The 13,141-nt window shown below is 34.2% G+C and overlaps 2 protein-coding genes across 2 annotated transcripts in view; both read left to right on the plus strand.

The window, feature by feature from the left end:
- Positions 1–2,517, plus strand: part of LOC132101776 (protogenin A-like) — a 38,065-nt gene extending 35,548 nt beyond the window's left edge. Inside the window, exon 19 of the mRNA XM_059506975.1 lies at positions 865–2,517. Within this exon, the coding sequence (XP_059362958.1) occupies positions 865–1,242 (378 nt within the window). The 3' untranslated portion in view covers positions 1,243–2,517. The remainder of the gene's footprint in view (positions 1–864) is intronic.
- A 3,860-nt stretch (positions 2,518–6,377) lies between these two features.
- dnaaf4 (dynein axonemal assembly factor 4) lies at positions 6,378–10,971 on the plus strand. Its single transcript, XM_059506981.1, has 9 exons — positions 6,378–6,547; positions 6,620–6,767; positions 6,985–7,115; positions 7,976–8,213; positions 9,086–9,216; positions 9,287–9,396; positions 9,965–10,118; positions 10,198–10,303; positions 10,688–10,971. Exons 1-9 carry the CDS (start codon positions 6,425–6,427, stop codon positions 10,786–10,788), a joined length of 1,242 nt encoding a protein of 413 aa, XP_059362964.1. The 5' UTR covers positions 6,378–6,424; the 3' UTR covers positions 10,789–10,971.
- Positions 10,972–13,141: the final 2,170 nt, after the last annotated feature.

Genomic DNA, 13,141 nt, shown 5'->3' on the forward strand with positions numbered 1-13,141 from the left:
TCAATGACCAAAAATCTTAAGCATCACCACCAGTTTTAAGTTCAGTTAAAATGACAAATATGCATTCATTAGGCCTAAAAGTTAATATTTACATAAAGGCATTGTGCTAGAAATATTACTATTATTTAGTAAAATGTATGTGATAGTGCTACTACTGTTGAAAAAAATTATAAAACTTTATTTTTTAAAGAAATAAATCACAATATTTCTTACATGTTTTAATTTTAATAGAAAATCCCCTTTATTTACCAGAAATAAAATGTTTAAATTTCATAAATGAAAAGACAAATTAAATTTGGGTGAAACTTGTTTTTACTGTTTTTCATAATTATATAACTTATAGAAAAACTTTAAACACTATTGTAAATAAGTATAAAGAATCGCATTGGTTTTATTTTTAGTGCTAAAAAGTTTTTTTTTTAAATTAGCATATTTTTGCTTTGGTACCGAAATTGGTACCGAGAACCGTGGATTTTCACTGGTATCGGTACCGAATACTGAAATTTTGGTACCGTGACAACACTACAGTGAATATACTAAAAGGATGCTGTTTATTGAAATAATTAATTTTAATTAGAATATATTGTTAAATAGTAGTCTTTTTTTTTTTTTTGCATGTAAAGTTTTTTTTTACATAAAATTATTTAATTACCACATTTCTTATTGTCACAATGTAAAAAACAACTGATACGAAAAAGGTTAGTTTTCTTCATTTTTAAGTAAAATATAATTGTGTGTCTGTTTCTTCGTGCGTTTTGGATACACCCATATATAGAAGGTCACTTTTGGACATCATTTAAATGTCTCTTAAGTTCAGAAACTCTTCTTTCTCTGTTGTTTACTGGTGTTTTCTGCCTCTATCAGGATGTGAAGAGGGTCTCCAGTCCATCTTACTCCTATCATCATGGCACCACGCTGCTGTGTTACACAGAAAGCTCTCCTCAACACCCGCCGTCCTCTCTGCAGGGCCTGTTTGGGCCAACAGGGGGCGACAGTGAAGGCTCTCATTCCAGCGAGGGCAGCCACGAGACGTGCGACTCGGGACGCTACTCTCATGATGACACTGAGGCTACTAACCTGTCTATGGGTGCCGGCAGTCACCCGGCTTCCCTGCAGGGCGAGGATAGCGAAGCGTCGGACAGGAAAACACCCGTTCACGAGGGTACAGAGAAAAAGCTGCATCCCCACGTGATCCTAATGACACTTCAGAAACAGGAAATGATGGAGCAACATCCTGTTTAGCAAAAAACCCTTGTGCTCTCTAGCGCCCCCTTCTGCTTAAACGGACTACTGAGCAAGTCCTGGACGACCCGAGACGTCCACACGGCCCTCTTTCTCGGTGAATGTATTTGTTTCTCTCTTTTGTTTGTCTAAAAGAAACTCAAACCTCACCCACCATGAATGTGTGTCGTGAATGTCATGTTTTCCTGACATTACCTCAGGGAGAGAAAGCGGAAGAGCCTCTCTTGACTTCAGAAACTAATCTACCTCAGTTCAGTATTTAATTAACTCGACAGTGTTGTTTTCATGTTCGTTTGTCTGTATGTTTAATCCTGAAGTGTGAGATTGCGAAGACCCTGGTGTGAGGCGCAGCAGCAGCCAATCAGAACATAGTTGCTGTTTAATATGCAGGACTTTGGACCAATAGGAATTCACAGTGGGCGGAGCTACCCGGCTCATTGCATCACACAGCTAGGATGGTGTTTTTTACCTACCTCAGGTTCATAAACGTTAAACTTTCAGTTAAAAGTTTTACTCTGATGCTTACATATGATTTATTTGCGACTCCACTTCAGGTCATGTTAGATTTCTCAGGTCTGCCGTATGAATGTGTGTCATATTTTTGCTCTTATAGTCCCTGTTTTATACTACCTCGTTATACCTTTTGATTTTAAGCAGCAGTTGTGTTTGATTTCTTTGTCTCAGGGATGATTTGAAAGCCATGTGTTTTGTATAGTGACATGGTTTGATGGACAGGGTTTTTTCCGGGCGCTTGAATGTGTGTTTTAGCTCAGTTGTGGAGACGGATTTCTTTTTCCGTAGTTTATTTCTTCTTTTGAGTACGAAGTTACCAAAACTGCTGGGCTTTTCTTAGTTCGGCAGAACCGATAGCTTTAAACAATGGCCTTAACATGTGAATAGCTGCAGATGAGAGATTGAAACCAAAAATAATAATCAAATCTGAATAATCAGGACAGCTTTTTGCCTCCAAAGATATCTATTTTTCTCGACATGCAGTATATGTACTACTACTGAGTATGCATTTTAGTTACTTTAGTGCTTTGAAATAGTGGATGCAATTTTAGATTTAGGATCATGAGTGTAGCACTTGTCTTGTTTTGTAGTTTTTTCACGCAGCTGTATGTGCAACGGTGACACACCATCATCCGCTGAGCTGTTTGCTGTTTCGTTTCTTATTTCTGGTTCGCTGGTCTTCTGGATGATACGATGACAATGAGATTATCCATGAATCAAACCAAAGATGTTTCAGCCAGAGGCCGGCGAACGCCCCAAAAAGCTGCTTTAAAAGAACTCAGAGACGTCTTGATGTCCTGAGACCAAATGAGGAGGAGATGCAGAAGTTCAGCTTACAAATCTCATGAATGCATGTCATATTTTACTCCAAAAACAAAAGAATAGAAAAAAAACAAGAAGTTAAATTATGCATAAAGAAAATCAATAGCTACTTATTTTGAGACAAATTGTGGTGTTATTTGCATGACAATTAAACACATTACCATGATGTCTTTATAATATTATATTCAAAATAACTTAGATCATAAATGTATCGCCTATTTGTCATGATATAAAATAGAACATTATTTAATTAAAAAAATATTTTAATGCAAATCATGATAAATTCATTGCTTAATTTACATTTTTGACCCTAATCATATATTAATTGCTTATTTGACATGATATAAAATAATTGTCATTTTCTTAAATGTAAATCATCATTCAACAATATCATGCTTAACTGTCATGTTATAAAATAATTGTCATGATATAAAATATTATGTTATATTTTTTTTAATGTAAATCATAAATTAATTGTTTAATTGTCATGAAAATAATTATGGCATTGCAGTATATAATTTCTTTTTTTTTTTTTTTTTGGAGTAAAATATTAGCCAGGTATTTTCCTGATTCTACAGCTTTATGAGATTCACCTCCTTAAATCAAATGTCACAGTGATCAGTTTCCCTCATTGGAGTTTCAAGTTCAGTATGGATGGTATTGTGCATTGAAATTATATACAGAGAGAGAGAGAGATATTATATTATGTTATACTAAGATTTCCATGCGGCTGAAATTCTTCACAATCAGGGGAAATTGATTGCTGACTGTATTTCAATCAGAAAGACACAATCAGTTTTGAATTTTTCTTTTCTAGGGTAAACAGCCTGAAACCAAAGACTGTGTTCACCGTTGCACCGAGCATTAATGTAGATTCTTTTGCATGTGTTTTGTCATTTTTCAAAGCTTTATTCCTAAGTAGATTTGATTTCTGCACACTGAAAGGACATCAGGAAACCAACAACAGTGTTGCATGGTCGTGCTTTCAATCGCTTTTGACTTTCAAGCAAACCAAAGATGATGGATTTCAGCCTTTTGTTTCCTTTCATAACTTTTCTCACTGGAGGAGAATTATTGTATTGTATTGTGTTTTTTTTTTTTTTTTTTTTGCAGGGGATAAATGATGTACCCTGGATTTTGTGAAAGTACTGACTAAATATTTGGTTTCACTCTCCTGCTGAAGAAAAGGTCTTAGTTGGTCTTCCAGTCTTTTCAAAGATCTAGCTAAAAAGTCCAGCTTGGGCTTATTTTCAGCAAGATTTGATGTACATTTAAATATGCTTTAGTGTTTTAGAACAATATTGATTGTTAACTTCATATCTGGGTTTTCTTTGTGTGTGCAAGTGTAATTCCATGCAATATTTCAGATTTCTTCAGCTAAAAGTCGCGAATTAGAAATGCATTGTCATAAAGCGTGTCAAATGTTTAGCATCTGCGTGTGCTGATGACCTCTATTAGATAAAAGCTCAGGTTGCTGCTCATTTTTACCAATCCACCTTAAATAGGTGATTGTGCTCAGGAAATAATATCCGTATAGTTTCATGTCACTTTATTCATTGCTTAATCTGTCTTGATTTTCAATTGAATTCTATTCTATTATTCTTCTGTTGAAGTTGTTTGTTCAGAATTTTTCTGAACTGAAGGGAAAAGAGAGATAAACTCCTAAAGCAGTGATAGTTTGGTTTCCATCACACTGCAGCAGTATATATATCTATACGCCTTAAAAACTGAATGTATTTCTTAATGAATAAAATTCCACTTGTCAATATTCTGCTTTACTTTCCAAACAGATATACCATGTGTTTATTTTATTATGTTTTTTGTTCAGCAATACAGTGTAATGTTTATGCCAAAAATACATTTACAGTATTTACCCCCACCACAAATAAGATTGTTGATTTAGAATGATAAAAATGTGAAAATCTTTTCATGTATTTATATTAGTGTTCTAAAATTAAAGTTTTTGTTTATGTGTGTGTATTGTGTATTTTTATGATGTATGTATGTATATATATATATATATATATATATATATATATATATATATATATATATATATATATATATACACACACATGCCTGTGTGTATATATATAATTTAAGAAAAATATGTTATGTTTGTATATTAAATATATTTATATATCATATACATTCTATGAATATAAATATATATGTGAAAACAAATATTTCTAAAACATACTTTATATATATATAATATAATATTTATTTATATATATGTGTGTGTATTTATATATACAAAATAAATATACACAGTATACACATTGTGTAAACAAACACTTTTATTTGGATGCAATTGTTATTCAGCGGGGAAGTCGTGGCCTAATGGTTAGAGTCGGACTCCCAATCGAAAGGTTGTGAGTTCGAATCCCGGGCCTGCAGGAATTGTGGGTGGGGGGAGTGCATGTACAGTTCTCTCTCCACATTCAATACCATGACTTAGGTGCCCTTGGGCAAGGCATCGAACCCCCAACTGCTCCCCGGCCGCCGCAGCATAAATGGCTGCCCACTGCTCTGGGTGTGTGCTCACAGTGTGTGTGTGTGTGTTCACTGCTCTGTGTGTGTGCACTTCGGATGGGTTAAATGCAGAGCACAAATTCTGAGTATGGGTCACCATACTTGGCTGAATGTCACGTCACTTCAAGATTAATCGTTTGATAGCACTAATTTATATTATTTATTTTATTATTCGATATACTTTTTTATTTAAATGCACACCAAAAGTTTGTATATAAAGATATAGAGTATTGCAAATTATAGTGCAGAAATAGGCAAAATAACAAACAAAAAAAATTATAAATAAATAAAAAAGTAAAAAACTATTAAAAATAAAAAATAAGGCAGGTTAATGGAGATAAAGGAAAGTGGGTTCATTAGAGAAAGATTTCTGACTTTTATTTATTTTTTATTTTTTTAAGTGTTTACATATATATATATATATATATATATATATATATATATATATATATTACATTTTTTTAATTAAATTATTATCTTTAATATTTTTTTAATAAAATATGTCTTTGGCATTATTTGGCAGCTGTGCCCTCTGTTAAAATAGCACTGGATAGTCTTCAATGTAAAAATTAAATATACAATCAAACCTACATTTATTCAGACACCTTAAACATATCTCACATTATTACAGTTTTGCTATATATATCAAAAATTATATCTGGTGTCTGAATAATTTTTAGTTTGACTGTTAAAACTACAAAGTAATTCAGTCAAGAGCAGTGAGTGATTTTCATTTTCTTGGATTAACATTACAGCAGCCAGTAGCTAAATTAGGCGCGGTCACTTTAAGAGACGATGAACGCATCCAATATAATACACATCCCATGTTTACTTTCACTTAAGAAATAACTGACTGTTTTTTCAAGCATAATTTCCAAGGTGGATATTTTGACATATTTTGTATGTATTTGTCGGCACAAGAGCAAAAATAAGCAAATTCTGTCTCATGACAGATCTGTTCTTTAATATAAGAGTGCCAATCACAAAACACACTCATGATTTTATTTAAGCAAGATTGTGTCAAAAATATTGTAGTGTATTTCCCTACCATTTATGAATAACGTAATAATAATAATTAATTAATGTCTTTAATAATATTATTCCATTTTAATATAACATTTTAAGCATCGTTTATTTTATTTTAGATTTTATTTGATGTATTGTGAAGTAAGATAAAGTCTTGAGAGAAAAAGCTGACTCTGACCTAACCGACCAGTTGAAACCGGAAATGACAGAACGCCATGGATCCGCCCCTTACCAACCACCGTCACGTCTTCGCAACCAGTGTTTATGTTTATCTCGAGAGTCAGAGATGCCGCTGATTGTAAGAGATCACACATGGACACAAAACCAGAGCACAGTTTACATCAGCGTGCCTTTAAAAGGAGTGAAAAGCGCCAGCGTCCACGTCACCTGCACAGACGAGTATCTAAAGGTCAGATCTGAAGAATTAAATGTGAATCTGTAACCTGGAGAAGCTCGCTTCATGTTCTGAATCCTTCTGCAGGTGAGTTTCCCCCCGTTTCTGTTCGAGCTTTTCTTATTTGCGCCAATAAACGAAGAGAAAAGTGAAGCCAGGATCGGAAACGGTGTCGCAGTCTTCACTCTGCAGAAGAGGAGAGATGAATTATGGCAGCAGCTCTTCACAGACATCGGTAAGAGAGCTTGGGTTCTGTCACAGCATAGAAACTTGTGCATTTTAGCAGACGACTTACAGTACATTCAGACTAACATTTTTTACCTAACACGTGTTCCCTGGGAATCGAACCCACAAACTTGTGCTGCTAACGCAATGCTCTACCACTGAGCCACAGAAACACAAATGAAATGCTCTCAAGATGCTGTCCTCAAATGCGTGTTTTCATTCCAAAGATAAAGCCAATCAGATGCAGATTCGAGAACAAGCCATTCTCAAAGTCCAGGAGAAAGAAGCAGAAAAATCGAAAGCCAAAGCTGCCAGGATTCAACAGGAGAAGAAATATGCTCTGGAAACCATGATGAAGGTCCAAAAGGGGTTTTTGGTCACACATCTACTTGAAAATTGACATTTTCTTGAAAGCTCTGATGTCTTACCTTCAACTTTTGTTTTAAATAAAGAAAACGAAGCTTGTTTTCATGCATTTTCCACCGGCGATGATGATTAAAGAGAATAATCTAGTCGCAAACAATGTTATTTAGTGTATAATAGAGCAAGATAGTGTTAAAGGCCTTTTTCTTCTGTATAATAAATAGTGCTGTCAAATAATTAATCATTTTTGTTTGCATAACATATGTGTATATTTATTATGCATATATAAATACGAACACCTGCATGTATTTATTTAAGAAAAATGTTTATATAGTAACATATAAAATTTTGTTACTAACAAGCAGTTAGTAAATCAATATAGATCTTATAAATCTTTTTTTTTCAAGGATAGATTTAGAATAGAGAGTGATAGCGTTAGAGGGTTAAAAATCAAGTAAAGTTCATGTTCCATGAAGATATTTTGTACATTTCCTACTGTAAATATATCAAAACTTAATGTTTGATTAGTAATATGCATTGCTAAGAACTTAATTTGGACAACTTTAAAGGTGATTTTCTCAATATTTAGATTTTTTTGCACCATCAGATTCCAGATTTTCAAACAGTTGTATCTCAGACAAATATTGTCTGATCATAATAAACCATGCATCATTCATTGGAAAGCTTATTTAAAATGTATTAGCTTATTTAGATTATTTAAAGATTTATTCTTGAGCTACCTGTTTTGGAAACAATGCACATGCTGATTTCTGCTATATACGCAGAATGATTTCTCATGAACTTGAATGCTGTCTCAAACATTAGCTTGCTGTTGAGTTCTCTGTCTGTGTTTAGCTTGAGAACGAGGAGCGGGACAGGATTCAGAAGATTAAGGATGGAGAATGCGCCAGTGCTACGGCAGAACTGGATTTCTGGAGAGAAACGCAGAGAAAAACAGCAGAAGAAAATGAAAACCTGAAAAAAACACGGGGAACGGGCACGCAGGACAAGCAACCGGTTTATCAGAAAACAGAGCGTGCAAACGCTCCACCTGCGATCACGCTGATGCGTAATACTGGAGACACTACATCAGGTAAACACACTTTCACTTTGTGCTCCATAACCGATCTAAAGCTGTAAATAAACTGTTCTTCTCAGGACCTGACGTGATGCTCGCTTCTTTGATTTTTGACACACCATAAGGAAGCAGTCAAAATATATAATTTGTGACCCTGGACAACAAAACCCATATTAGGGTCATTTTTAAATCAGATTTAAATTGATGCATGGTTTATTATGATCAGACAATATCTGTCTGAGATACAACTGTTTGAAAATCTGGAATCTGAGCGTGCAAAAAAATCATCTTTAAAGTTGTCCAAATGAATTCTTAGCAATGCATATTACTAATCAAAAATTAAGTTTTGATATATTTACTTTGGGAAATATACAAAATATCTTCATGGTACATGATCATGTCTTTGATTTGAACCCTCTAACTCTAGCACTCTCTATTCTAATTCTTTAAAAAAATTGCCCCTTTTAGACTTGCACTCTATTCATTTACTAAAACAAAAAACTAACACTATCTCCTATAATCTTTTTATTTATTATACAACTAACAGATAGCAAATAAAGGCCTCTATCACTAGCTTGCTCTGTTTTATCTGTACACTATCTGTTTTATTTTTATTTATTATATAAAAACAACAATAACCTTGCACTTAGTACTTGCATATCATTGCTCTTTGATTGCTTCCATTGTCCTCATTTTTATGTCACTTTGAATAAAAGCTTCTGCTAAATGACTAAATGTAAAAAAAATATATAATTTTGACCCATACAATGTATGCTACAAATAAACCTGTGCTAATTATGACTGCTTTTGTGCTGCAGGATCACACTTTTTTGAATAAAAATTGTAGGTCCCATTGTTTTGATGAAGCTCCTGTGTTTTCTTGATAGGTCAGAGAAGCAGAAAACAGAAAGCAAAAGATCTGCCTGCTCCCAGATCAGCTGGCTGCATTCAGATCAGCTTCACTCCACGAGTGTTTCCCACCGCGCTGAGAGAGTCTCGCGTCCCGGAGGAGGAGGAGGTCTGATCTGCTCTAGAAATGATAGATTATGTAATATTGAGAGTCTAATTGTGTCCATGTGTGTGAGCAGTGGTTGAAGAAGCAGGCGGAGGCCAGGAGAGCAGTGGACACAGATCTGGCCGAACTGGACGACCTGAGAGAGGAAGAGAGAAACCCAGACTGGCTGAAAGAGAAGGGCGAGTGAGTTTCACAGATCACTCTTAAAGGGACAGTTCACCCCAAAATGACAATTCTGTCATTAATTACTCCAACCTTATTTGCTGACATTTGGTAGTGTTTTATGTGAACATTACCGTTCAGAAGGCTGGGGTTGGTAAGATCTTAAATGTTTTAAAAGAAGCCTGTTCTGCTCACCACGACTGCATTTATTTGATCAAAAATACAGTAAAAAAAAGTGAAATAATTTTACTATTAAAATAGCTGTTTTCTGTATAAATACATGATAGAATGTAATTTATTTCTGTGATCAAAGCTGAATTTCAGCATCATTACTTCATTAGAAATCATTTTAAAATATTGATTTGCTGCTCAGGAAAGATTAATATTTTGTAGAAACAAGATACATTTTATTTTTCGGGATTCTTTGATGAATAGAAGTTCAGAAGAACAGCATTTTTTGTGAACTTTTGATCAATTTAATGCATTTTGTTTTTTAAATCAAAGTATTAATTTCTCTTGAATGGTCGTGTACAGGTGCGGTACAAATGTGTGAATGTAAAAAAAAAAAAATTCTCCCCTTTTCCTGCAGTAAATTGTTCATGTCAGGAAACTACCAGGCTGCCGTCAACGCTTATAATCTCGCCATAAAACTCAACAGGAAGATCCCGGCTTTATTTTCTAACCGAGCGGCCTGTCATCTCAAACTGAGAAACCTTCACAAAGCCATTGAAGACAGCTCTCAGGTCAGTTTTTACTCTTTATGTTCTTTTTTTAAATGCATGTGGACTGATTCCCTTCACATTAACTCGTGAACTTTTACAGGCCCTTGAGTTACTGAAGCCTGCGGTCGCTGCAAACGCTTCGGCTCGACTGAAGGCTCATGTGAGACGAGGAACAGCTTTCTGTGAGCTTGAGCTTTATGTGGAAGGTACAGGATCATCAGTTATTCTGCTTTCATGCAAAACACACCAATCTCTGCAGCCATATAAATCCAGAGTAATATTATATAGAGAAATCTTTGCACTGAATTCAGTGTTATAAAAATAGCTGATATTCTTGAGTTAGAATTTAATCTACTGGCCTTTGTTATGATTATGATGAGTTATTTGGCCACTGTTCATAATCTAAAAGTTACATTTGAATCAATTCTGCATTCTTGTTGCTACAAATGTAATTCAAATTCACGATTAAAAAGTGGATTTTTAAAGACACCGTCATTTGATTTCTGAACGCCACACAACTCTGGTTGTCTTTGTAACTTCCTGATATACAGGAAGTATTTCACAATATCATTCTGATGATTTAATTTTAGGTCTTCAGGACTATCAGGCGGCTCTAGAAATCGACCCACACAACACAGCTCTGCGAGCCGATTCAGACAAGATTCGTGAGATCATACAAGGCACCGCATGACCATAAAGCTCCTGAAAGCTAGGATCACTGTTGCAGAAATGAACACGAGCGCATTTTATGTGTTTAACGCTGGTTCCTAATATGAAACCACACATACAGACTGGTTACTCTGGAGAAATGTTTGAATCATATTCATCTTAACAGTATTCATTTTCCCAATAAAACCACATTTGCCTTTTTGAATGGATGTTTATTGCGGTCACATGCACAATACTGGAAGTACATCAGTTGCTTCATGTAATTGCAGATAAAAAAAGTCGACTCTATGTTACAGAACATATACTCAATCTGATAAACTGACGGATAAAATAAGAATAAATGCTCTTTCAGTAACATTATCATTAATATTCTTCAGCCTATCTGTTCAATGGTTTTGGGCTGCCATCCTCGTTATATATCTGGTCATTAATCCAGTTTATAACTCTCTTGTGTGAGCAGTTTAGATCCTCAGGTTCAGTACCAGATCTTGTCTCATGTAACTTCTTCCAGTCCCCCCACTCCATTCTTCTTGTTCTTGAAATCACCACCAAGATCGCCTTTCTAGAAACACCACGTAATTCCCCAGTTGGAGGAACATGTGTTTCACAGCTGAATCCATAATCATTCCATTTATCGCCTCTGATATAATAATCAACATTATTCATAGTCGTTCTTATTGGATCGTTTTCAAGAAACAGTTTATATGCCGACTCCCACCATGCTTCACCCACTTCATCCAGGGTCTATATATTGCCAAAAGTATTGGCACCCCCTTCTAATAAACAGATTTGACTACTTTAAGTCATTTCCACGAGTACAAATCTTAATGTTTAAGCATATAATGATATTGTAGGGAATTGTGTGCTTCTAATTTTGTAGCAACAGTTTGGACAGGAGCTTTTTCTGTTCTCTGTGTATAAGGCAAGGATGAAAAATAAATGATTGATTTAGTGTGGAAGAAATTGACTGGTCTGCATAAAGTCCTAATTCCATCTTTAAATGCTTGTGTCAAAAACTCATCACCAATGATCACCACTAGATGCAAATTTAGATTTTTGGGTGAATTATTCCTTTAAATCAACTACAACTCTGTCAACTTTACCATCAGAGCTCATGTCAACTATAAGTAACTATTCCAATAGGACATTAAACGGCCTTTTGTAACATAAAACACTTGTTGTATTAACACATCAAACACATATTTTATTCGATAAGGTTATTGTTACATCTGGTGCAGTCAGTTTCAGGTGCAACAAAACAAGACCTATCTTAAATTAGTGATTAGTAAATGTAACTCAAATATAAAATGCAAATGTGTTTGATCACTTAAACTGTGTATTGTAATTTGGGATATACACATAGCGGTGGTCCAAGCTTGTATTAAAGGTATTGTCCTGGAACATCCCACACAATCCAAGGTGCTGTGAGAAGCTCTGGGTTATGGGGTGATAGGAACAGGGCGAGGACTCGAACGTGGCTGATCGAGCGCCGTAGTCGCTGGAAGTCGTCTTATACATCAGGTTCTGAGATCTGGCCAGCGCTGGATCTTCAGACGACGTGTGAGATCCTGGTTTGATCATGCAGGAGAAAACTGGATTTCCAGGATTGGCACACGGACCGCATTGCTCTGGATTCGACATGATGACTACAGCCTAAAAGGGGATAATGTGTAGACTAATGAACTATTATTAAAGTAACCAAAGCCAGATGATCATTTTAGGAACTTTAAACTTTTTATTGACCGTTTCTTTAATTAAATTTTATTTCCTTAGTTTTTCTTATGTTAAAAATATGATTTTATGAAGATAACGAATGCAATTCCCAGTGATAATATAAATTCAGAATATATAACCCTACTAAACTCTGAACCTCTAGTAAATTATTTTCCATTTATTTATTTATTTTATGCTGTCAGATGAATAATTGCAATTAATTGCATCCAAAATAAAAGTTTTGGTTTACACAAAATGTGTGTGTGTACTGTGTGTATGTATTATGTATCTATAAATACTCATACATACAGTATATATTTGGAAAATATCATGTATATATTTATATTCATTTATATATATATATATATATATATATATATATATATATATATATATATATATATCAATTTTATTATAATATATTTTTATATAAAAAAATCTTGAATATATAACATATAAATATATTTAATTTATAAACATACAATTTTTTTAAACATACATTCATGTGTGTGTATTTATATATACATAACAAATATACACAAAAACGTTTATTTAGGATGCGATTAATCTCGATTAATCGTTTTGACAGAACTCTTTATTTATTATTTGGATATGGAAATTAATTTAGCTAAATTCTTAACTGCAACATATCTAACTTTTTT

This window comes from Carassius carassius, chromosome 23, assembly GCF_963082965.1.
Source record: "Carassius carassius chromosome 23, fCarCar2.1, whole genome shotgun sequence".
Taxonomy (NCBI): Eukaryota; Metazoa; Chordata; class Actinopteri; order Cypriniformes; family Cyprinidae; genus Carassius; species Carassius carassius.

Excerpts from the sequence above, each read along its gene's own strand:
- dnaaf4 (XM_059506981.1), top strand. The coding sequence starts at position 6,425 with ATGCCGCTGATTGTAAGAGATCACACATGGACACAAAACCAGAGCACA. Across the intron at positions 10,119-10,197 it reads CCATTGAAGACAGCTCTCAG|GCCCTTGAGTTACTGAAGCC; the intron begins GTCAGTTTTTAC and ends GAACTTTTACAG. Across the intron at positions 10,304-10,687 it reads GCTTGAGCTTTATGTGGAAG|GTCTTCAGGACTATCAGGCG; the intron begins GTACAGGATCAT and ends ATTTAATTTTAG.